General features: G+C 42.0%; 1 protein-coding gene across 6 annotated transcripts in view; it reads left to right on the plus strand.

Annotated features, from left to right (window-relative positions):
* The first annotated feature begins 2,199 nt into the window (after positions 1-2,199).
* Positions 2,200-26,866, plus strand: part of LOC137617265 (transmembrane GTPase Marf-like) — a 76,956-nt gene continuing 52,289 nt past the window's right edge. For 2 of the 6 annotated variants that reach the window (XM_068347250.1, XM_068347254.1), the window contains exon 1: positions 2,200-2,326. Coding sequence is in view for 1 of the 6 variants with exons in the window: in XM_068347255.1 (XP_068203356.1) it covers positions 18,141-18,158 (18 nt within the window). In the remaining 5 variants the exon portion in view is untranslated. Of the gene's footprint in view, positions 2,327-6,741; positions 6,880-18,123; positions 18,159-26,866 lie in introns of those variants that run through there. The other 4 variants (XM_068347252.1, XM_068347253.1, XM_068347251.1 and 1 more) reach the window with 4 other exon arrangements.

Consider the following 26,866-nt stretch of genomic DNA (forward strand, 5'->3'; position numbering starts at 1 on the left):
ACACCTTTTATAAACATTTCTCCTCTCTTTACTTTGTTGTGTAATTTCTTAAGTTGCGTTCTGGGTGGATTATAATAGACAGAGTTACAGTAGTTAATCCTGGTGTACTAAAGCGGTTATAATCACGTTTCTTTACAAAATATTCTTCCAGATACTTATTTGCAAAAGCAATCCTCCCTACATTATTCATTTGAGCACTGAGAGACAAATAATGAAGTCCAGTGATGCAGGTCACGAACTCTACAGGTATCGTGACCAAGTTGTTAACAATATATATTTGGATGTCACCCAAGTTTCTTACATTATTTTTCTTTCTTGCCACGATAAACTCACTCTTATTTCATTTTAGTTTCAGTTGTTTGTTGTTGTCACCCATTCCTATGACTAGTAAGAACGTGATTTAAATTTTCAGTGGTATCATTAATGTCATTTATGGACAAATACATTTTTTATCATCCGAAAATAGTTTGACTTAATAGTTGCCCCCTTTGGATTTTACCTACATGCAAGGATAGTATTTTTGGGGATTGGAAAGTGTTGGAGAGGGAAACTGGAAAAAGAACAAGGATTTTTAGTTTATATGAAAGGTCATTAGATGGTGATATTTTTTGTAGTCGGCGTTAACTAACCGTTCTAATTTTCTTGTAAATTCAAAGACGATAAAATTGATAGTATTCTCTTAGTCCAGCTCTGTGATATGGTGAATTAACCTAAATCTAATACGTAGTACTAGTTGATGAAAGCCAATTATTACAAGTGAGTTTGTGAGAAATGAGGTAGACGGTCTTATATGGTGAGTTCGGCGACAACGTGCATGACAGCTAAAAAAGAATAAAACATAACATACAATGAAAGCTTTTGCTGTCGAGAACTGTATGGTAGTTTCCCATAAACCTACAGTATATAGTAATTGATATTCTATTCAAATTATGACCTTCAAAGAGAAACTTTATTACTACCGCAAGCTGTGTTCTCTATAAATACTTATTTTTGTTGCTTACTCTTGCTCTTGTGTTATTAGCTTTATGTATAAGATTTTCGTAATATTATAATTCAAATATTATTCTATATTAATATAGTAGATGTTATACGCATAAAATATAAAATAATTCAGAAAATTAATTTATATAAAATTAAGTTTTGTGCTGAACGTTTTCAAATAAACCTCAAACCTTTTTAAGTCTTACATAGTGTAGATCAGCTGTTTCTGTGTATGAAAAGCAATGTTGTACAAAATAATAGTTAAAACTTTGATGAGAATACAATTTTATCAGCGCTTGCAGCATCGATGAAATGTTGTAGGAACTGGGGGAGTGAAATATAATTTTCAACTACGAAAATTTTCTGTTAACTATTGTTTTCTCCTGACGGGCGTTTCATAACTCACCAAATATATCGTCTGCAGTGATACCATTGCTAGGGAGATTTCTTGATCTTTAGGGAAATTGGTTACTCGTTTAGGGAACTCTGAATAAAGCCCAATATGCTAGTGAATAAACGTGTATGTATGCATTCGGTTACTGTATCTGGTGTTGCATAATATTTATTTTAATTATTAATATTAAGAGAATTATCCTGGTACCGCTACACACGGGAATTTTTATATCAAGAGTTATGTCGCAGCCGACACAATGTGAATTAATCCCTAGGAAATTAATGAAAGTATATTTTTCTCATAACCTATTGCATTTTTTTTCTGTTTACATATTACCTTTTGTTAAAATATTAGTTACGTGTTAGAGAGTTAATGTTATTTAATTGACCAATACATTTTTACATAAAGAAAATTTATCTTTACATACTTAACTACGTAGAGAGGAAAGGTCCCCTTTTTTATTTGTTTGATGTCAGCTACTCCCCAAAATTGGGGGAAGTGCCTTGGTATATGTATGTATGTAGCCTACTTATCTACTCACATCAGGATTCTTATACATTTTTATTGCACTGGTGACTGAGATAATGAATACACACACACACACACACACACACACACACACACACACACACACATATATATATATATATATATATATATATATATATATATATATATATATATATATATATATATATATATATATATATATATATATATATGAGAGAGAGAGAGAGAGAGAGAGAGAGAGAGAGAGAGAGAGAGAGAGAGAGAGAGAGAGAGAGAGAGAGAGAGAGAGAGAGAGAGAGAGAGTAGGGAAATAGGGAAGATTCTGTGTTTCTTTAGGGGAAAGGTGGAAAATGTCTTTGACTATTTTGGCAATACTGTTTAGTCGTCTGGTGTGTATGTGAAAGCAATTGGTGTATACTTATTTTGAAATTACGTCCTCGGGTAAGGATTATTCTTATAATTAACGTTGTCATGTTGTTCGTAGATAGTCATGGTGGAAGCATCAACTATATAGATATAATTTTGATAGGCATTTGGTATTTAAACCTGAGTTAATGAAGACAATATTATTGTTGTCCTTGCTCCCGTACCCTGCCGTAGTTTAATGATTTCTCTTGGTAGTAATTTCAATATAACTTCTTAGGGATGAAATTGATATTTATAATGGTTAACAACGTTGTTGACTGCTTTAATTCAATTTATTAATAGGTAGCCTGTCTTCGGTATTCATTATTTTATTAAAATTGGTTATAGTAACCATGAAAGGAGACTTCCCGGCAGGATTTGACTCACGGAACCTCCTTTCATATTCCTACGTTTTATGAATTATAATTAATAACTGGCAGTATATGATTTTGGTATTCTAATTGAGAAACATCAAGTGGGGCGTTTTGCTACAGAAACCTTATGTAGGTGTAAGCTTACCACACCTCATTTTGACCAGAAGTATCTGCTCAGGCTAAGACCATTGGTTTGGTATTATTGTAGTTTATTACAGGGTAATGTAACCGGTAACCTAGGGAAAAAACACTTTTTACCATATAAAATGTATGTTCTCTTCGAAAATGACACTCGTTCCTGTCGTAAATGAATAGTTTCAGAAATATATATATCTATATCCACCGATAATGTCAGACCCCTAGTGGGAACTCGGAGAAAGAAGCTGAATTGTGGCATGCACTATTAGGAGACTCATTTACTCTTTGGGAGAGGTTCAACATTACTGCGGCACTGATTTAAGATACCTCGATATATTATAAGTAGTGGTGGGGTATAGCCTAATACAGTTGGACAAATAAGGTCTTTTTGGGTATGCAAGACTTGAACTTAGAACATGGTGTCCTTCGGTTGGGGAGAACAGGGCAATAAATATTTACGACTTTAGTAACAGGTCTTTAGTTAAGATTCACTATAGGCTATGCCATTATAATAATGTAAACAAGTGTAATGTGGCAATGTCATGACCTCCAGATATGCACTTAAAGTGTCATCTAGCCTGGCAAAAAAGTGCTGTCAAATTTTGTAGTGCTACCGGTACGTCTTTACCTGTGCACAGTTGCTTTTAAGCATCAAAATCTCATGGCCCCATTGGCCCAATATGGATTCTGAGCCCTTATCATTGGGCCACATACCTAAACTGACTGTGCCGTTATTCAATATGCTGAAGTATATCTGAATGTTGCATAGATCCTGTCATACGGTGTAACCAAGTACAGTAGTGTCAATTGAACAGACAATTTGCTTGTGATCTGGAATCCTGAATTGACATGCTTATTTGCTATCTGGTTCGTTGTTTTTAAGGATTTACCAGTTAAGCTGTAGATGGTAGTGGAGTGGACTGCAGTCCAGGTTTTAGTTCTATTTTATGTCATGATAAAGCTTGTGTATAATTAGAAACCATAATTATGATAAATTGTTGCCTTTGTAATAGCCAGGACTGACAACGTTAGATTGTAATAGTTAACATTTATTTAGAAAAAAATATTTCTTCCTACATGGATGCAAATCCGTGTCCTATAAGGAGCGCGACCTTCGACCTCCGGCTTGTAATATTGGAGATTCAAATTATTGCATTTTTACTAGGTTAATGTCTATTTTTGGGTGCCGGTTTAGTATGCGTCCTACCTTTCGAATATGGCCTACGAAATTCTATCTGTTTTAGTATGTGGCCTAACCTAACCTAACCTAACAAGCCAGGTAGGCCACATACTAAACCAGAATAAAAAAGGTAGGCCACATACTAAACCGGCACCTATTTTTGTATATGTATGGGGGTGTCCAGTCCTATAAACAAACCTTTTCTGACCAAGGCACTTATTTATATGTGTTTACATAAAGTTCAGGAAAGCTTTTCATTTTAGTATCCCACATAATTCCCCAATTTTCTCTGATTTTCTGGGGAATAGATACAGTACTGGTAATTGTTATCTTTAAACTGTTTGATATTTGTCAATGCTGTAAAAATTTTCTTCATTTGTTTGTAAGGTACAGTAGGCTATGTTCTTATTTCTTTATCTGCTTGTTTATATGTTTAACATTTTTCATGATGATTATGTTTGAAGAAGCATAAAGTGTTAAAAACGCTAATTAAATAGAACAAAAGTTTAAGGTTTGCCCAGAAAAAGTCTTGCTCATGCGTGTGCATTTGGTACATGTCCCCTATATATGTGTGGTGGGGAGCAATAACATTTTATTTGAGGAAAGGTGCTCACCACTGGTAAATAAATGCTTTAATCCTTGTGTATGATGATCCCTAGTGGTGAAAAAGTTATTGCTGAAAGCCCATACATACCAGAAAAAAAAACTTTGAAGCCTGATTTCTCAAAATATAAAATTTTATTACTATTATACTTATTTTTTTAATTACGGATTTTTGTTATTCAAGTGGCAAAAGATAGGGAATTTGCTAGCCTATATTCTTTACATTCACCTTTAGGAAAAATGAATAGCTTGCACATGAAAAATAGTTCTTTAAAAATAACATACTGGTACATACAATGATAAAATAATACTTAAAAAAGTGATAATGCTAAGAGAATTTCCAATCTACAACTTTTTGTGTATAGAATTATCTTTCAGATGGTTTATAGATGAAAAACCAAAAAAGTAGAGTTTGAAGTAACCCCCAAATAACATTGTTTTAATGGGGCTGAGTCGCACTCCTTAATAGGAATATAACTTTAGCGAAACTTGGAACTTGGCTATTAGAATTTATAACAAGTTGTTGGTAGTTACTGGTGGGTAGCAGGAGAAGCTATCTCACTGAGTAGCCAATTTGACTTCATTTGGGAAGTAGTATAGTATACTGTACTTACTCTCGGTGTTCCAAACTAGGCTTCTTTCATTTTCTTTTTCCAGGTTCTTTGAATGCTTTTTGCCATTACTTTAACAAACCATGTGCTAGGTATGTGGTCTTGGCCAAGAGTTTTCCAGCCGTTGATGTGGAACCTTCATGAGCAAGATGTCCATCGATCCTCCATTTTTTGCACCCTTCTTGCAGGGGTCATGAGTGCTCACAGTCATTTTCCTGTGAGGAGTGTAGGGATTGGTTGTCCTCCCAGTGATAAGAGTAAGGCAAGAGGAGGAAGAAGTCCAAGTAAGAGTCTTTGCCTTCTGGCCTTCTCAAAGTCTTAAGAAATCTGTTGGACCTCCTCTTACCCCCTTGGTATTCTGGCTTCTGATACTTCAACATCACCCTCCACCAAGGGGAAGACAATAATTTGATCTAAACTTAGGGCAAGCTAAGTAATCCTCTTCTAAGGTGGGTTCTCATTGTCGGGTAAGGTTGCTCTTAGTTCCCCTCCATCTGAAATCACTCTGTTGCCTGAGAGGAAGGATTCCTAAGGTCGGAAAAAGCTTATAGAATTGTCTCCATGCCCATATCGGGATGGTTGTGCGGACGTGAATGTGCTATCTCTTCAGAGGTACTGTACAAGCTTCTGCTTCGTCACCCAAAGGTAGCACAGGAACAAAGGAGACCTCGAGGACTGCAAGGGACGACCCCTTTGAAGAGGATACTTGGGAGTATCATTAAGGTTCAGTACCCTGAGTCTTTTAAGTTAAACTTTTCAACTCATCCATCCCCTAAATACTAGGTGAAGGTCAAAGTGGCTCTTCAGTGAGTTGGCCGGGGAGAAGGGTTTCCCTCACTACTCGCCAATAATAACTACCAACACCTCTTCATAAATTTTAACAGCCTAGTTTTCAGCTTCGCTGAAATCGTACTCCTATTAAAGAACTCAGGTTTGTATAGTTAGCAATACAAATTATTTTGAAAAGTTTGTGATGTTTATAGTTCTGAATATGCCCTTTCTTCATGTGCTCAAGACAAAAAAAAAAAATGGAAAGTCAAGAATTTACTTTTTTTTTTTGTAAAGCATGTAAATAAGCTTTTAGGATACATTTTGTTTTTTAGTGTCAATATAAGATCTCTTCAGTTCAATAGGCATTTGAAATAAGAGTGTCTTATGATTCAACATCTGTTGTCATTGGAAGATTAACCCAGCCACTCTATGAAACTTACAAAATAACAGTATGCCATCAGACTTAACTAGATAGTGATAGAGAGGCTTTTAGTTTACCAAGCCTTCAGATCATTCCAACTTTCAGTTAAGTCTCAATGTGGATAGGGCCCATTAGTTTAGGTAGGCACAGTACAATATTTGTATTCTGTTACACTTGGCTATGTTTTCACTTGTATAGTAATAAACTTTGTCTAGATGGGCTAGACTGTAAAGCAGAACATGAGTGTTGCTGCCAATTCTAAATTCGTAGATAGCTGACACTGGAGGGGCTTTGTGTAACTTTTGTGTTCAAATGGCAAGGTCTTTGGCTAAGGTCATGTCACCCTTTGGCAGGTTAGGCAGGATATGATGCCCTAGGAGGAGTTAGGACAGGACATGATGCCCTAGGAAGAGTAACAAGAAGTTAACTAAGTTAGTTTACAATTCCAGTTAAACGGCATCGTAAAAGTGCATGGAGTTTCACAGATTTTAGTGAGTAGACAGTCTGCTGTTACTTATTATGGTTATGTGCCCCTTGATGATCTAGTTCTTTTTCAGATATAATGGTTTGCTGTAAACTAAGCTTAGACTAATAAAAAATGTAGATGTAATTATAGTACTGTATGCTATTAGATTAGGTTATGAGGTATTAAGGTAAATGTAAGGACTGAAAAGATGCAAAATGTAAGCTGCAGATTAGGCAGGCAAAGTTAAATCAGTAATTTGTATCCTAGCATAGACCTTGTTACAGTACACTAGATATTAGACCATGGTCCATATTCTGCTCTTTAACAACATTTAGCTTCTGTATTTTGAAATTTTTATTAAAATATTTTGCAGAGCTGGTGTGTTCTTATATTCTGCTATTGACATACAAAAAGGTACTTGGAAATGATGAAATGCAATCCTCCTATCAATAGAGCAAATATTTGGGATGTTTTTCAGTTAGCCTAAGTTCAATATTCCGCTAGAAAGAAAAGCTAGTACAGATAAGGCACCAAACTTAATTTATCATCATGTGAGTATTAGCAAATATGTACAATTATTTTGAGTTATACTGGAATTTGACTAGTTTCCTTCAAAGTACTTCATACCATATGTGAATTTTGTTGAATAATAGTCACCCCAATTTTTACAGTATCTCGTATGTATACAAACCTTTCATCCTTTAAAATAGGGAATAGGCTTTCAGTGGAGCTGGAACGGCTGTTGAATTCGATAACGTGGTAGTTAACAACAGGTGGGGAGCACAGGCGAGAAACCCCTCCCCTCCACCTGTCAGAAGCATGTCACTTTTGTTTTCACGCGCAGCAGTATATTTATCATCTTTCTTTTTCCTACGTGAAGTGAATGCTGGTTATTGATTGTGACTATGGATGTAAAACCAGAGTTGTTCCGTAACCGAAATACAAACCACGCTATTTACATTGGGTTTACCTTCTAGCGTAGCTGAAATGACGAGCCAATAGTTTTTAATGAGGGTTAATTACCCCCGCACTAGTTAGCGGGGGTAGGGGAAGGGATAGCTTGCTACCCCTCCCCCCCACACACCGGTGATTTGCTTCACTTCACTTTTGGCTCCGGCGATGAACAGACGTGTCTGTCCATCGTCCTCGTTGACAGCCTTTAATCTTTTTTCTGCTTTTTCTTTCAGTTTGTGTGTGTGTGTTGAAGTTGACCACCTTTATTATTACTATGCGTACGTGCCCTGGAATTGCCGGCCGCCCTTGTGGTACTTTTATGTCGGCCATGGACACGGATCCTCACACCCTTTGCCCGCAGTTTCGAGGCCGACGGTGTGATCAGGAAAATAAGTGTAGTGAGTGCAGGGAGTGGTCTGCCTCCCAGTGGGAGAGGTTTGGCCGCCGGCGTAAGAAGTAGTCCAAGAGAGACCGTTCTCCTTCCGGGGTTGCCTTGAAGGAGGAAGGTTCTCGGGACTCTTCTTTCGCCGCCCAAACCTCCTCCGAAGCTCCCCCTCGTTCGGCTCCTAAGGAGAATCGGCCGAGTGGGAGCGCAGGCCCTAGTTCTGTTTCCCGACCTTGGATGGGGGGAGAGGGCGTCGCCTCCATAGCGGGGCGGTTCCTCCTCCTCCTCCGGGGGAGGTTATTGATGAATCTTTGTCTAACGATGATCTTTTTCAGATTTGGGCTTCCCTGGGGCTTAAGGGCTTGCCCTCCAGGGTTGCCCTGATTGATCTTGTCCAGTTGGTGGCCGCCGTTAAGCAGTCGCCGGTGATAACAGAGGTAGGTCCTCTGTCTATCGTCGACGTCGTGGTGGCAGAGGCTTCCGACGGGGCGGGGCAATCCTCTGCAGGTGCAGTTGTGGATGTTGGTTCTGACGGCTCTCCTCCCCCTTCCGTACATCCTTCGAAGGGGGAAGGGAGTCCTACGGGCTCTTCTGCTGTCCAGCTTCCCTCTAAGGGGAGTGCTTTGACTGAGACTCCCCTTCGGAGGACTGATGGTCCTGACGATCTTCCTCGTGGCTGCCTTTGCCGTAAGGCTCACCGTCCGCTGCGTCGCAAGGGCCTCCCTTCTCCTTATAAGGGTGTTAAGAGGCGCCTTTTTGGTTCTTCATCTTCTTCCTCCGAAGGGAACTCTCCTCGCCGTAAACAGCCTACAGCTCCAGCTTCATTAGACCTCTCTGGGGATCGGTCTCCTACGCCTTCCAGACCTTCAACTTCTGGGGCAAATGTCCAGCAACCTGACCTCGTCACCCGACAGGCAACGGTCCCTTCGGGGCAAAGGGATTCTTCCCTTACACGTGCAGTGTTAGCGCACAGGCGCTCCCCTGCTCGTCAGCGATCTCCTGTTCGCCAGCGCTCTCCTGATGATTGCCCCCCTTCTCGCCAGCGCTCTCCTAAGGACATCCTTCAACCTGTTGTTCCAGAAGAGCGCCCAGTGCGCCAGCGTTCCCCTGCTCGCCCTTCTGCAGTGTTAGCGCACAGGCGCTCTCCTGCTCGTCAGCGCTCTTCTGACCGTCAGCGCTCTTCTGACTGTCAGCGCTCTCCTGTTCGTCAGCGCTCTTCTGCTCGCCAGCGCTCCCCTTTGGTCTCCGAATATCCTGCAGTTCTTGTTGTGCGCCCTGCGGGCCATCAGTCTCCTGAGCGCTCTCGCGATCCTCAGCTTGTTCCTGCACAGCATCGCTCGCGTTCTCCAGTGCGTGTTTCTAAACACATGTTCGCCCACGCGCCTACGCGCTTCCTGTTCCTGTTCGTGAACGCGCCACACCGACTGTTCCTTCACAGGATTCCACGCGTCGCCCTCTTGCTCACCAGCGATCACCAGCTCGCCAGCGATCACAGACGAATCAACAATCGCCTGCTCGTCAGTGTTCTCCTACGCGTCAGCGATCACCTGAACATCGGTGATCTCCGGACCGCCCGTGTGACCTATCGCCTGCGCGCATGCGTTCTCCAACGCACCTTCGCCCAGAGGATCTGGAAGGACATGGTTAGCCCTCTGTTAGCTCGCCCTCGCGCGATCGTTCGCTTGCGCGACCTACGCGCTATCGCTCGCCAACGCGCCATCGCTCGCCTGCGCGCCAGCGTTCGCCAGCGCACCACCGATCGCCTGCTCGCAATCACTCTCCCACGCGCTACAGCTCTCCTGACCAACGTTGCCGGCGATCTTCGGAGCGTTCTCCGCTATGTCATCACGCGGAATGGTTTCCGGACCTTCTGCAACTCCTAACGGAACTCCCTCCACGACACGAGCTACTCAGACAACCACATTGCAACATCTTCCACAAAGCCGTAGCCTCGCTTCGGCTTCATGCCTGGAGACTGTCCAGCGTCTCCTCACGGAGAGAGGCTTTTCGCAACAGGTTGCGGAGAGAATGTCTCGGCACCTGCGAAAGTCCTCTGAGGGAGTCTACCAGGCGAAGTGGAGTGTCTTTTGGGGTTGGTGTCGTGGGAGGGGTATCTCTCCACTCAATGCCACTATTCCAGCAATAGCGGACTTCCTCGTATATCTGCGGGAGGAAATGCGCCTTTCTGTCTCGGCAGTGAAAGGCTATCGCTCAGCCTTAAGCTTGGCTTTCAGGCTGAAAGGCGTGGACATTTCTTCCTCGCTAGAACTCTCTCTACTCATACGTAGCTATGAGCTTACCTTCCCCCAGTCGGAAGTGAGACCTCCTCCTTGGAATGTGGTTCGGGTCCTCAGGGCTCTTAAGAGACCTCCCTTCGAACCATTACGCCAGGCTTCCGATCGCCACCTGTCTTGGAAGACGGCTTTCCTGCTCGCTTTGGCTTCAGCCAAGCGGGTTAGCGAACTTCATGGTCTCTCGTACGACATCGCCCATTCAAGGGGATGGGGGGAGGTAACGTTCAGGTTCGTCCCTGAGTTTGTGGCCAAGACTCAGAATCCTGGAGTGCCGGATCCTCGGTTCGACTCTTTCAGGATCGCGAGTCTCCGCTCTGTAACAAGCGACCCAGACCAGCTGCTACTATGTCCAGTGAGGTGTCTGAGGTACTACTTGAAGAGAACGGCTGCAGTCCGTCCTCAAGTGCGAGCATTGTTTGTGAGCACAGGCAGGACTAAGAGGAGGGTCACCAGGAACACCATCTCAGCTTGGATTCGAAGGGTTATCCACCACGCCTTGAATCCAGACCCTCCTCCGTCACGTCGCCCTCGGGCACACGATGTCAGGGGTGTTGCTACGTCCCTGGCCTTCAAGAGAAACTTCTCTGTGACGCAGGTGCTTCAAGCTGGGGTCTGGAAGCGTCGGACGACCTTCACAGCCCACTACCTGCAGGACGTGACCCACAGGAGCCTAGATACGTTTTCTATCGGCCCTGTGGTGGCTGCACAACAGCTGGTCTAACCTCAGGCTCCTTTATGGACAAGTAGCAGTAGGTTGAGGGCGTTGTTACCCGGTTTTAATCTGCGTGAATGAAAGAGTATGTCTGACCCTTACTTCCTTCTTCATTCTCCCCTCTCTTGGGGTAGCAGCATCCTGGTCCTCGCATAGCTGACCTCGACCTCTGCAGGTAACCCATACTTCCTTGTGTTCCTAGTATTAAGCTTAATACTGTTGCGTCCCCCATACCCCGACGAGGTGGTATTGGGAACGTCCTATCCTAGATTCCTATCTAAAGGTCTCAAGGTGCACTTCATAGGACGAGTCACACTTTCCTCCACACACAACTTATGTAGGCCACTCGTTCCTAGCGCAGCAAGGAACTAGTGAGGTGCAGGGGCTCCTTCTCTCAAGTGCTACTCACTGAGGGATGGAGTCCCCGGGCAAAGCCGAAGTCAGTAAGGCTGGGGACTTTCCACCCTTCCTAAGGGGTAAGTCACCCAATGTAAATAGCGTGGTTTGTATTTCGGTTACGGAACAAATGACAAATCGGAGATAATTTGTATTTTTCCTAACCATACAAACCTTAGCTATTTACACATATTTGCCCGCCAGCCCTGGCCCCCAAGTCAAGTCCTACCTCTAAGTGAAGTGAAGCAAATCACCAGTGTGTGGGGGGGGGAGGGGTAGCAAGCTATCCCTTCCCCTACCCCCGCTAACTAGCGCGGGGGTAATTAACCCTCGTTAAAAACTATTGGCTCGTCATTTCAGCTACGCTAAAAGGTAAACCCAATGTAAATAGCTAAGGTTTGTATGGTTAGGAAAAATACAAATTATCTCCGAATTTGTCATATTTGTATTTGGCAGGGAAAGGTTGTACTTTGCAACAAGTCCATGATTAAACTTTAGAGCCACACACACACTACTTTTTATAAGGGTCATGATTGTTTGATTGTTCATAATCATCACCATGTGCAGAGTTCATATTGTGGTCTCCTGTTCAGTGGGAGGTGTATGTCATCTCTGGGTCTGTCTTGCCAGTGCCAAAGAAGTGACAGTAGAAGTCTTGCTTCTTCCATTCTCCTTGAGTGCATCTGCTACTGCTGTTTGTGTGCATATGCCCCTGGCTTGTTCCCATGGGAGCATGCGTTAGGTGCAAGGAGCCTTGTGTTTGCTGCACCCCATCAGAAGTTGGAGGTTCCCCTCCTGACGGCGTGCAAACTGCAGCCATTGAATTTGGCCTATTGAAAGCTTGGTTTTCCTTAGGTAATTCAGGTAGGCCCCCATTACTTTTTAAGGCAGCTGGTAGCTAAGACTACCTCCAGTGTCAGTGTCTACTGTAGTGATGCCATATGGGATCGATATGGTGGGTGTGTCACCAGTGTCAGAGACCCCAGTAATGTTACTAGTGGTGTTCCCTCCAGAGCTCAAAATAACGGTCAAGGCTTGTCCTGTGACACCAGTATTGGCAAAAACATCTTTGGCACTTAAAGGTGTCATGTCTAAAGATGGGCAGAAGTTGGGTGCTGGGTAGAAAGTGAGTGTTGCCTGTGTCAGTCGGTCATTAAAGATCTGGGTCCTCCCACTCTTGAGGCAGTGACCTTCATGGCACACCAGTCAGAAAATCAGTTGGTTAAGTGGATTTTGAAGAGAAGGGTTGCTCTGGTCTTCCTTTTATCAAAACAAGTGTGGTCAGAGGTAGCTCTGCACTCAGAAACTCGTTGATGCAGGCATCAATGTCTCCTTCTGAGGAGTTGCATGCATGTGGCGGTGGTAAAGTGGGGGACTACTTTACAGGGCTCCCTGATTCATCTGTCGTGCAGTTTCCTTCAAGGGCCTTGGCCCTTCAAAGGGAGCTGCAGCCAAACCATCGGGTTCAGATGACCGGGTGCAAGGAAGGCCCTCGGGGTTGTCCCTAGACCCCTATTACGACTGCTCCCAACTTCTTGCAGAAAGGAGCTTGTGTATGCATAGCTGTGTCGAATCACACAATCTGGTTCTTTCAGGAAGGGGACTGGAAGAAGAAAGGGAGGGAGAGGGAAACGCTGGTGCCTGCTTTCCCCCTTTCCTGCTGCCGAGAGTAGGGTGATACTTGACCTATTGGACAACTTGGCAGAGACATGAGACCAAACTTTGGGTAATGAGTTTTTTTCTTAGGATGGTTACTTGTTACTCTTACAGGACTGTCCCCCCCCCTCCATCTCACTTATTGATAGAGTTCTCGTCCAATCCTCCACCAAAAACATTGGTCTTACGGACAGAGTCAGAAGGGATGTTGGAGACTAAAGCGTTCAAAGTCATCCCACAAGAGTCTCCAGGCTTCTACAGTTTGCTCTTCCTGCTGGAGAAAAACTGGGGCCTAGAGATTGGTCATCAACTTCTTTGAAAAACTACATGCTGTTCTGAGTTCCATCAGAGAGATAGACCATGCTTTTGGTGAACCTAAAGGTCACATACTTTCAAGTACCGTTGCATCATCACTCTTGAAAGTATCCCCACTTTTTCTTCTATGATACAGTGTTTCGGCCTGTGTACTGCTGCTCAGGTGTTCACTTGAGTATTCATCTTGGTAGCTCCTAGGGCCCACTCTCAAGGGATACGTCGGTTTATGTATCTTGACTATTGGCTGATCCTGTCCTCTGAGGCTGCTGCTACAAGATCGAGATCGGCTTCTCACATTTTGTCATGATATGAGGATTGCAATAAATTGGGTGAAGTCAAATCTCATACCTAAGTAGAAGTTGAAGTACTTGGGCAAATTGGTAGACACGGCAGCAGCGAGATTCTTATTGTCTGACAGTCGCATCATCAAACTCAAGGAAGTAGTGTGACCTTTTCTGTTCAAGACATAATCCCAACTTGGCAGTGGCAAAGTCATTTTAGACACCTTAACCCGCTGGAGAAACTCGTTCCTCATGGGCTCCTCCACCAGAGATCTCCTCAGTGGTGTTTGAAGGATCACTGAGATCACCCTTTGTTTCCTGTTACAGTAGGCAGGAGGCTTGGGACAATTGTATCTGGTGGCTGAATAAGGAAAACCTCACCATGGTAGTCCCACTTGACTCTGCCTCAAGACATATTTGTTCTCAGATGTGATAAAGGAGGGGTGGGACACACACCTGAACTACCTGGTTCTATCATAAAGGTGTTCAGAAGAATAAATGCATAATCACATCGGCATCTTCGAAATTCAATTAGCCTTTCTTTTGCTGCAAGCACTCCAATAATGTTTTATTAGGTGCTCGTTAATATTGATGACAACACCGCTGCATTGGCTTACGTCAACAGACAAGATCTCGCGCCGGCTCGGTGAGCTAACAAAGTGGACGCATACGCCTTTCTTCCATTCAGCCTGATCTGTCCGCTAATCAACCTAGTCTTTATTACACCAGTGCTTACGAAGACCCTGGTGGCTTCCTTATGGCTACGTTCTGTGTGGTATCCTGATCTGTTAGCCTTACTAGGCAAGGTATTTTAAGAACTACCCTGATGGTCCACACATCTTTGTTAGCTACATCTTCAGAGGTACCACCAATCTGAAGTTTAAAATTTTTGAAGTTGCTGGAACTTATCAGTTGGAGGTTATCCAGTATCTCCTCTGAGCGAAAATCTTTTCGCGAAGCAATGCATATATGTTGGGCTACTTGTATTGGTCCTCTGAAGTTTTCTACTGGGGAAAGTGGGCCATCTTCTGCGATTATTATTATTATTATTATTATTATTATTATTATTATTATTGTTATTATTATTATTATTATTATTATTATTACTACTATTATTATTATTATTATTATTATTATTATTGTTATTATTACTATTATTATTATTATTATTATTATTGTTATTATTATTATTATTATTGTTATTATTATTACTTGCTAAGTTATAGGTAGTAGGTTGGCCAGGGCACCAGTCGCCCATTGAGATACTACAGTTATGGGGTCCTTTGCCTGGCCAGACAGTACTACATAGGACCCTTCTCTCTGGTCACGCCTTTTTCCCTTTGCCTACACAGACACCGAATAGTCTGGCCTATTCTTTACAGATTCTCCTCTGTCCTCGTACACCTGACAACACTGAGATTGCCAAATAATTCTTCTTCACCCAAGGGGTTAACTACTGTACTTTAATTGTTCAGTGGCTACTTTCCTCTTGGTAAGGGTAGAAGAGAGACTTCAGCTATGATAAGCAGCTCTTCTAGGAGAAGGACACTTCAAAATCAAACCATTGATCTCTAGTCTTGGGTAGTGCCATAGCCTCTGTACCATGGTCTTCCACTGTCTTGGGTTAGAGTTCTCTTGCTTGAGGGTACACTCGGGCACACTGTTCTATCCAGTTTCTCTTCCTCTCGTTTTGTTAAAGTTTTTATAGTTAATATAGGAAATATTTATTTTAATGTTGTTACTATCCTTAAAATATTTTATTTTTCCTTATTTCCTTTCCAAACTGGGCTATTTTCCCTGTTGGAGCCCCTTGGCTTTTAGCATCCTGCTTTTCCAACTAGGGTTGTAGCATAGCATTTAATAATAATAATAATAATAATATACAACCCTGGTTGGAAAAGCAGGATGTTATAAACCCAGGGACTCTATCAGGGAAAATAGCCTAGTGAGGAAAGGAAACAAGGAAAAATAAAATATTTTAGGAACAGTAACTTTGAAATAAATATCTACTATATCAACTATAAAAACTTGAACAAAACAAGAGGAAGAGAAAAAGATAGAATAGTGAGCCTGAGTGTACCTTCAAGCAAGAGAACTCTAACCTAAGACAGTGGAAGACCATAGTACAGAAGGGGTATTTATCCAATCAGAGCATTTGATGGGTAGAAGGCAGTTTTTTCAGTTTTGTGCCAGGCTTTGTGGTCCAAACCCAGAACCTGACGACGCACTACCCTAGGTTCGAGGCAATCTCCATCCCTTTGCTACGTGAAGCATGAGGTGGTGATCGAAAGAGATGCTTTTGTGTTTCGTTAGGGCTCTGCGGTGCTATCTGAAGAGGACCCAACACCTCAGGCCTAAGTGACATTTTCTCTTCCTTAGCACTTGCTGAAATGGTTGAGGTATCAGCTAGGGCTAGAGCACACGAAATCAGAGGTATTGGCCCCACCTTAGCCTTCAAGTGGAATCTTTCAGTCGACTATTTGTTGAAGGCTGAGGGAGTTTGGAAAGACCAGACCACTTTCATGGCCTTTTACTTAGGTGATAAACCTACAAGTCCATTGACACCATTGTGCTTGGTTTGTGTTGTCTACTTAAGTAGTTGAGTAGCCCGACCAGCTCCCACACAGTACAGGAAGGATCTTGTTTATTGTAATGTATGGATGTATGTCTGGAATGAAAAGTAGAAGGACTGACTTGTCTATTTCCTTTTTCAGCCCCTTCTCATGCAGTGGTCAAAAAGGTACTCGCTGGATCAGTCTTGATGCTGCTAAGCTACACTTCTGATCTGCATTCTTTAGAATCTAAAGAAGTGCTTCCCCCATCCCTAATAAGGGGGGAGGATGGTATAATTCTACCAACTGATTGATTATCATACATAAGGTGCTGAATATTATTCCGGACTGATATCCCCTTCAGAGGAATGGATCCTGTATTTGACTGCATACCAATCTTGTTTTGCAAGTCGGGCCCTATCAGTCTACTCGTCCCTATGATAGACAGATAAGAGGTTGCAGGAGTCATCGCCTTTGCTCCCGTACGAGACCAGGCAGATTGACACTTATAGGGAAGAAAAAACCTACGCAGTTCAGTTCTAAGGGGACTTCTGACCCACTGATAAGGGAGTTTCCCTCTTTTAAAGGAAAAAAGGTTTGTATACATGTAGGAACAAGTAATAAATTTTATGCACACTACGGCTATTCACTCGAGTATACTTTACTGATTAACCTTCACTGGCTCCATGTGGTTTATCAGGCTATGTGATTGTTTATTGTGGTATGTGTGTTATGGTCATCCTCTTTGGGAGATGAGGATTTTTTATAGATATTAACTATGACTAATGAAGTAATCTTATCGTAGGTAGACTGTAGTGACTGTACATCATGCAGCCTAACTTAACTAGGGTATTAGGTAATCCTTGAAATATATTTATTTAGTTTCTTAGTTTTTTCTATGTTAAAACCCTTTCTTGAGTGAAGTCAGTACCCTTGTACACCAATGGAAGCATAATTCATGGAGTTGTTCTAGGAAATAAGTGTGGTATATACTGAATTGATTTCTGACATGGTCTTTGGGGTTAATCTATAATATCTAAAGATTAAAGAAAGGAAATTTAAAGAAGTTTTAGAAATTTATTTGAGCTTAACATCATAAATTCAAGGTGCTTGCCTCTGTAATTTATTTTTTAATGAGGTTAGGGCTGAAAAAGGATCTGATAAGATATGAATGTTATCATTCATTTCTGTCAGTCATATATGATTCACCAGGTTCATCTCTCTATTTTATTAACTCTTATTGTTTTTGTAGTCTGCATAACTTATTTCAAATCCTTTTTGTTGGTTAACATGGGATTGCTGATTTTGTAGATGTCTATTTGTAAAAAAAGAATTATATCATGCATATATTCAGCTTGAAACTGTGTAGTTTACTCTTCCTTTGATTAGGTATAAAAGTATAATTCTGTCAGTTTTACTCCTGTATGTATAGAGTTGGCATTAGAATTTACAATCTCTTGGATTAAATTTTGCTCCTGTTGTAGTAGTTTTTTCCTTCCTTCATTTTTATCTTTTTCTTCCTTCTGCAATCTTTCCAAGACTTCTTCCAAGTAGATACTCATAAATAAATACGCAAATTATATACAATCTGAAATCTAATACAATAAATACTCTACATTCTGATCTCAAGAATTTGTTCTCTATTTAGTTTGAAAGTAACTATAGTGGGAACCTTTTAATTTTCTTTATTGCTTATTTGGTCACTAATTTTGTGATGTTTGCAGCTGCACTTGTGGAAAGGATGCATCCAAAACACCAGGTAGGGTCACATTATTTAGGTGTAGTAGCACAACTTCCCAAAGAATACATAACTTTCTTTCCATTGATTACCTAAATTATCAAGTGTCTGATTTTCTTCAGAATTGGTGTCATTAATTAATGTTGTCCTAAATTATCATCTTCATTATATTTATATGCATGCATTTTCAGGCCACTGCTTTAGTTTATGATACAGATTTAACATTTTCCTTTTATACACCATATGTTGCTATTTACTGTACATACAGTATACTGTACAGTACTTGCATATGGTATAATGTATACTTGTGATGCCTTTTACTTAGTAATTTTCAATATTAAACTTACCCGATAATCATGTAGCTGTCAACTCCGTTGCCCGACAGAATTCTACGGAAGGGATACGCCAGCGATCGCTATACAAGAGGGGGGTGTACTCACAAGCGCCACCTGTGGCCAGGTACTGCAGTACTTCTTGTTGACACCACCTCAATTTTTCCTCTGTCGTGCTTCCGGCAAGACGTTCATGGATACGCTTATAATTTTGGAGTCTTGTTCACGGTTTTTGGTGAAGTATTGCTCTAAGATTTCAGCTTTCGCTATTCAGGAAGTTTTATTATTAGCTTAGCTAGCTTTTGGAATTAATTTGATTAATTATGGTGACGAAGAGAGTATGAACTCTCTTTCACCTTTAAATGGCCGACCCTTCCCTTAGACGGAAGTGTTGGTGTCTAAGAGAGTATAGACTCTCTTTCTTAATTTTGCTTAACAAAAGTTGTAGATTTTTTTTTTTTTTTTTTTTTTTTTTTTTTTATCTCTCCGCCTTTTATAGGCCTCTTCGATTAACTTCCTTTTATTATAAACTTATTAAAATTAATTTTTATTTTTGTTTATATTCGACCTTTCCCATAGTAGGCGGTCTTTTCTTGGTACCGAAGTTAATTAACATTGAGCCCGTCATTTCGGTTTTACCTGTTAACATATTATGCTATTTTAATGTTTTTGAAAGAATTTCTTTGATAGTCTCGTACTGTTTTCAAAGTTGAACTAACGTTTTGTTTTGTCTCTGCAGTTGTTGACGTTCAGAACGTTCAACTTGCGCTCTATCGTTACGATAGAGAGAGAATTTTCACGGTGTCACGTTGCAGTAAGAGTAACCGTTTCTAGCGTTTTGTTCATTCTTTCTTAGCTTAATGGTTTTAATTCTAATAAAGGAACTTTTTATTTGGGAAATATTTCAGTTTTTTTCCTTTAACAATAATATGTTTTAACGATATATATGATTGGGCTCTTCTCTCAGGTTCTAAGTCAAGAGAGAGAGAGAGAGAGAGATAGAGACGGAGGGAGAGAGAGCTGGATAAACGTTTCGTTCAAGCGAGTAACGTTGTTATCGTTTTTGCTCTTCTCCCTAGTCTCTTTAGGGGAAGAAGGTAAACGTTTCTAGAGTTTTATTCTTGTTCTCAAGCTTTATGCGGTGAGAGATTTTAAACGTAGTTTATTTGATCTAGTGTTTAGTCTCTTTCCAGCCACTGAATTATTTATCTTTCATTAGATTCTTCTGTTACATTGTAATTCTGTTTTCGCAATTACTAACTTTTAAGGAAGGATAGAATTGCGTGTTTCAGGTACAAACCACTTAAAGTTTCGAGTTCAGTGAAATAAGTGCAAACAGAAAATCAAAAGTGATAAGTGATTAGCGCAAAGTGTGTCAGTGTTGTGCGTGAGGGTACTTCTGTGCGTGCCAGTCGTCCTCCCAGTCCGGGACCTCTTGCAAGCTCCCAAGCCCAGGGGAGAAGCAATGTCGAAGGGCAAAAGGGTTCGGCAGGCCTTGATCGGCGCACAGAAGTATCCTCGGTGGTTGCGGGCGTGTCTTACAGAGACCGTCACTCCCACCCGCAGACGATTGAGCCCTTATTTTGCTCGTCTGCAGAAGAAATTTCGGGGAGAAAACGCTGGACTCAGGTCTCAAGACCTCTTAAACGTAAAGTCCAGACCTCTAGAGTTCAACAACCCGGATGCAGTCATTGGGTTAGCTCTGACTCTCCGCAGTCATCAGGTGACTGCACACCTCCTAAGAGAGGTAAGGCGATGCCTCAACAGACCTCATCTTCTGTTAAGGCTTTGCCTCAACAGACCTTATCGTCTGTTGATCCCAAGATGACTTTGCTGCAGTCCATGCAGTCGCAGCTTGCGGTCTTAATGCGTGAGTTTCAGGCTGAGAAGGTTACACCTCCTCCTGCGAGCGCTCCGCCTCACCGCAGTCCAGTCTGCCAGGCGTACGAAGTTGAGGTTCCTCAAGCTACCTTACCGCGTTCGGAGTTGCCAGTTACCAGCGTTGTGCAGCAACCTTAACCTTCCTTAAGGCAACCTCAACAATGGGAGCAGGAGTCTTATGCCTTGAGGCAAGATTTTCTTGCAGTTAGACCATCTTTGAGGCTACAACCTTTTGAGGTACGACAACCTCTACCATCCTTGAGGCAGCCACCTCAGCTCTCGCAGCTGCTACCTCAACTTTCCTCAAGGCGAGAGCCTCAACTCTTGAGGCTAGCTCCTCAGGAACCTCAACTCGTGAGACAGGAACTGCGTTCTGCGCAGCCGCTACCTCAACTCTCGCAGCTCACACCTCAAGAACCTCAACTCGTGAGTCAAGAGCCTCTCTCTGCGCAGCCACCTCAACCCTTGAGGCAAGCGCAACTCTTGAGGCAGGAACCTCATGCTATGAGTCAGCCACCTCAACGCATGCATCTGCCACTTTCTCCTCAACTTGAGCCTCTTCCCATTCAACTTTGAAATAACAAATGACAATAATAACACCTCATTACTTTCATAACTTGCATTTGTAATCATATTCATGTATGCCTACACAAACATTATGATAATGGAGGTTATTCGTATTACTTAAATAAAAAATATATATGTATTCCTTGCAATATATTTTTAACAAATCGCAAATATGGCAAAATATCTTCAAAACTAAAATGAATCATGAGTTATGAATGTAATGTAAATATTATGTTGATATTAAAACCCCATGCAAGCATGCATGAAGTAATGCAGTGTTGCCAACAGGGCGAGTTTCCCTGTCCTGAGGTGAAGTAGATTATAGATCGTATATTTAGTGCAGCTTAATTCTACGATTATCATGCCGGCTATCAAATTCATCAACAAAACAGTCTAAATCAATTCCCTCGGCACGTGCACTTTCAATGGACAGTAATGCGATATTACTCAATCTAGCACTGGTCATGGAATTTCTGAGAAATGTTACACGCCATGCAACATGCTCTGCTTCTCTTACAGCATGCTCTACATACAGCATGCTCTGCATACAGCATGCTCTGCATACCTTACCGCATGCTTCTCAGTCACACATCTTTGGTTGTTGCCAACTCACTAGACTGTCAAGCAGTTTCATAACGTTGCCTTCTAGTCTGCTGCTTTTGCACCAGTGAAACCCTCACTGAGAGAACTTAGCTTTTCTCGGATATGGTCCCTGTAGATGAGAAAGTGCTTTTCTCCCTCCTTCTGATATTCCCTTGAGGACTCTGTCATTTGGAGAGGAGCCTTTAGCTGCGTAGCCTCCTATGGACTTTTATTTAAGCATAACATGCTTCCAGGGAAGGTAATGGTTCCACTTCAGTCGCTAACCCCGTCTGTTACCACACCTGCTCCCATAGACCTTGAGCTGTGTTGCAAGACATGCAGTCCAAGCTTAGTCCTTGTTAGAGGATTTTTTGTTTACGGAGTCAGTGTGTCACTGGGAAGACGTTCAACAACCAGCAGAAGTGACTTGTTGTGACGCAGTGCGGCAACCTCAGCAACCCGATAAGGAGTTGTCTATACGACCCAGACAGTCTAGACAGCTTCGGGTTGTCACTGTACTTCCTCGCTTCCCCATGGTTGACAGTTCACAGACTGTGCAGCAGTACCATGATCTTGTGTCCGGCTCCGTCAGACGACTGGCTTTTAAGAGCTCCCACAAGTCGTCGCTGTCTGGAGATTCTCAGATGGACTATGGATCTGACCAAGGAACTGGGCCTCCTGGTCAATTTTGAGGAGTCTCAGCTCGTCCCATCCCAGACCATTGTCTACCTGGGTATGGATCTTCAGAGTCGAGCTTTTCGGGCTTTTCCGTCGGCCCCAAGGATCTTCCAAGCCCTAGAATGCATCCAGAGCATGCTGAGAAGGAACCGATGCTCAGTCAGGTAGTGGATGAGTCTAACAGGGACACTTTCATCGCTGGCCCTGTTCATCGTGTTAGGGAGACTCCACCTCCCCCCCCCTTCAGTATCATCTAGCTGCTCACTGGATAAAGGACATGACGCTAGAGACGGTCTCAGTTCCTGTTTCCGAAGAGAGGAGGTCTTCTCTCGCGTGGTGTAAGAACAGCTTTCTTCTCAAGGAAGTCTACATTTGGCTGTTCAGAAACCCGACCGCCGTCTCCTCTCGGACGCATCAGACACGGGCTGGGGTGCGACTTTGGACGGACAGGAATGCTCGGGAACATGGAATCAGGAGCAAAGGACACTTCACATCGATTGCAAGCAGTTGTTGGCGGTTCTTCTGGCCTTGATAAACTTCAAGTCCCTCCAGCTTAACAAGGTGGTGGAGGTGGACTCTGACAACACCACAGCCCTGGCTTACATCTTCAAGCAGGGAGGGACTCTTTCGTGGAAGTTGTTCTAGATCGCAAGGGACCTCCTCATCTGGTCAAAAGATCTAAAGCTCACGCTGGTAACGAGGTTCATTCAGGGCGGTATGAATGTCATGGCAGATCGCCTCAGCCGGAAGGGTCAGGTCATCCCCACAGAGTGGACCCTTCACAAGAGTGTTTGCAGCAGACTTTGGGCCCTGTGGGGTCAGCCAACCATAGATCTGTTCGCTACCTCGATAACCTAGAGACTCCTGTTGTATTGTTCTCCGATTCCAGACCCAGCAGCAGTTCACGTGGATGCTTTTCTGCTGGATTGGTCCCATCTCGACCTGTATGCATTCCCGCCGTTCAAGATTGTCAACAGGGTACTTCAGAAGTTCTCCTCTCGCAAAGGGACACGGCTGACGTGGATTGGCTCCGCTCTGGCCCGCGAGAGAATGGTTCATGGAGGTACTGCAATGGCTGGTCGACATTCCCAGGACTCTTCCTCTAGGAGTGAACCTTCTACGTCAACCTCACGTAAAGAAGGTACACCCAAACCTCCACGCTCTTCGTCTGACTGCCTTCAGACTTTCGAAAGACTCTCAAGAGCTAGGGGCTTTTCGAAGGAGGCAGCCAGAGCGTTTGCCAGAGCAAGGAGAACATCCACTCTCAGAATCTATCAGTCTCAAGGGGAAGTCTTCCGTAGCTGGTACAAGACCAATGCAGTTTCCTCAACCAGTACCAATGTAACCCAGATTGCTGACTTCCTGTTACATCTAAGGAAAGTAAGATCCCTTTCAGCTCCTACGATCAAGGGTTACAGAAGTATGTTGGCAGCGGTTTTCCGCCACAGAGGCTTGGATCTTTCCACCAACAAAGATCTACAGGACCTCCCTAGGTCTTTTGAGACCTCAAAGGAACGTCGGTTGTCCACTCCAGGCTGGAATCTAGACGTGGTCCTAAGGTTCCTTATGTCATCAAGATTTGAACCTCTCCAATCAGCCTCTTTTTAGGACCTCACATTAAAAACTCTTTTCCTCGTGTGCTTGACAACAGCTAAAAGAGTAAGTGAGATCCACGCCTTCAGCAGGATCATTGTTTTCACATCTGAAACGGCTACATGTTCCTTGCAGCTCGGTTTTTGCTAAACGAGCTTCCTTCACGTCCTTGGCCTAAGTCGTTCGAGATCCCAAGCCTGTCCAACTTGGTGGGGAATGAACTGGAGAGAGTACTTTGCCCAGTTAGAGTTCTTAGGTACTATCTAAAAAGGTCTTAACCTTTACGAGGACAATCAGAAGCCTTATGGTGTGCTATCAAGAAACCTTCTTTCCCAAGTTCTAAGAACTCAGTTTCTTACTATTCAGGCTTCTGATTAGGGAAGCACATTCTCATCTGAAGGAAGAAGACCTTGCTTTGCTGAAGGTAAGGACACATGAAGTGGGAGCTGTGGCTACTTCAGTGGCCTTCAAACAGAACCATTCTCTGCAGAGTGTTATGGATGCAACCTATTGGAGAAGCAAGTCAGTGTTCGCATCATTCTATCTCAAAGATGTCCAGTCTCTTTACGAGTACTGCTACACCCTGGGACCATTCGTAGCAACGAATGCAGTAGTAGGCGAGGGCTCAGCCACTACATTCCCATAATCCCATAACCTTTTAACCTTTCTCTTGAATACTTTTTATGGGTTGTACGGTCGGCTAAGAAGCCTTCCACATCCTTGTTGATTTGGCGGGTGGTCAATTCTTTCTTGAGAAGCGCCGAGGTTAAAGGTTGTGATGAGGTCCTTTAGTATGGGTTGCAGCCCTTGATACTTCAGCACCTTAGAGTTGTTCAGCCTCCTAAGAGGAACGCTGCGCTCAGTAAGGAAGACGAACTTATTTAAGGCAGAGTAATGGCTCAAGTCGACTTCCTTACCAGGTACTTGTAATTTCATTGTTATTTTGAATAACTGATAATATGAAATACGGGATACTTAGCTTCTTGATATACATGTACACTGGTTTTCACCCACCTCCCTGGGTGTGAATCAGCTACATGATTATCGGGTAAGTTTAATATTGAAAAATGTTATTTTCATTAGTAAAATAAATTTTTGAATATACTTACCCGATAATCATGATTTAATTGACCCACCCTTCCTCCCCATAGAACCAGTGGATCGAGGAAAAATTGAGGTGGTGTCAACAAGAAGTACTGCAGTACCTGGCCACAGGTGGCGCTTGTGAGTACACCCCCCTCTTGTATAGCGATCGCTGGCGTATCCCTTCCGTAGAATTCTGTCGGGCAACGGAGTTGACAGCTACATGATTATCGGGTAAGTATATTCAAAAATTTATTTTACTAATGAAAATAACATTTTTACAATGAATGCATCACTTTGGTACGGATAGTGAATTTTTGTTCCTACATATTTTGCTTTATCTGAGTTTTATAGTCTTAGCACCATCTGCATTAATGAAAGAAACCTTGAATGAATTATTGCAAAGTGAACACAAGGGACAGGCTGGATTAAATGTGTATGAAATTCTGTTGTGTGTTTAATGGATGTGATAGCTTTCTACTACTGCTTTAGGTGTAGTAGATTGTTTTCCAGATATTTTAAAACCTTTTTCATTAAAATTTGTGTTTTTTTATGCTGAAAATATCCAATCTATAGATACAGCTTCTCGTTTTCTGTAATTCTTTGTTAAAAGGGTGCTGACTTGTGCAACTCCTTCATCATAGTATATCTTGCTTTGTCATATGCTTTATTTCTCTTTTGATATGTGAATGTAATCATGTAATTAGTCACGAAAATGTGATCTAATGTTGCATGTTGTTGCTGAGCATGGTTAATGAAGGAAAGTAACATTATTAACTCTTGAATTTAGAACACTCGGCTCTTAGCTCTCTTCAGTTTTTCATGGTCACATTCACAGCTCTGGTATTAATTTGTCCTAAAATCCTCTTGACAAAAAAACTTTATGATCATTTGTTAACGTGTGATTATATCACTGAATACAGGTTAACAAGAAAATATGTTAAGTTGTTGCTCAATAAAAAGTCTGTGCATGCTTATTAAGTAATGTACATTTTGTGAAGTACAGTATGGTGCTCAGAGTGTACTTCCTTAGGGACAGAAAATTATTTTCTTTTGTAATATTTTTGGGGTCGTTTCTTTTGGAATAGTATAGGCTACACCTGAACATTTAAAGCATTCCTTCAGCTCCTATCTGAATTTGTTTTATATCCTTCTACCTAATCTCTGTTGTTGCTTCCTTTCATCCATCTTGCTGGCCAACCTCTTCTAACTGTTATCGCATATTGTAATTCCAAGGTTTTACCCTAGATTCACTTTGTGCCGAATGGCCTCACAAGCCCTTTCACTGGGCTATATAGCCCAAATTCATAAATATAAATCACTGGGCTATATAGCGCAAATTCATAAGTATAAATCACTGGGCTATATAGCCCAAATTTATGAGTATAAATCACTGGGCTATATAGCCCAAATTCATAAGTATAAATCACGGGGCTATATAGCCCAAATTTATGAGTATAAATCACTGGGCTATATAGCCCAAATTCATAAGTATAAATCACTGGGCTATATAGCCCAAATTCATAAGTACTATATAAATCACTGGGCTATATAGCGCAAATTCATAAGTATAAATCACTGGGCTATATAGCCCAAATTTATGAGTATAAATCACTGGGCTATATAGCCCAAATTCATAAGTATAAATCACTGGGCTATATAGCCCAAATTTATGAGTATAAATCACTGGGCTATATAGCCCAAATTCATAAGTATAAATCACTGGGCTATATAGCCCAAATTCATAAAACTAAATCCAATGTTGAACATTTATGACACTTTCATATAATTTGTAGTCTAAGTGGAACTACTTCGTATTTGTTAAAGAATCATGACTACAAGGGTATCTTAGCAAAATAATATCGTAATAATGTAGCTGATAATTACAGAAGTTTGATAAGGTTAGGCCTAATAAGTGGATTTATATGATGTATAAAGTTCTCAGAATCTTTCAGTTGTAGGAAGCCTTGCATGATTGAATGAGTTTAGGACTTTTTTCTTTTTTCTTTTTTC

The sequence above is a fragment of the Palaemon carinicauda genome, chromosome 23 (genome assembly GCF_036898095.1).
Source record: "Palaemon carinicauda isolate YSFRI2023 chromosome 23, ASM3689809v2, whole genome shotgun sequence".
Taxonomy (NCBI): domain Eukaryota; kingdom Metazoa; phylum Arthropoda; class Malacostraca; order Decapoda; family Palaemonidae; genus Palaemon; species Palaemon carinicauda.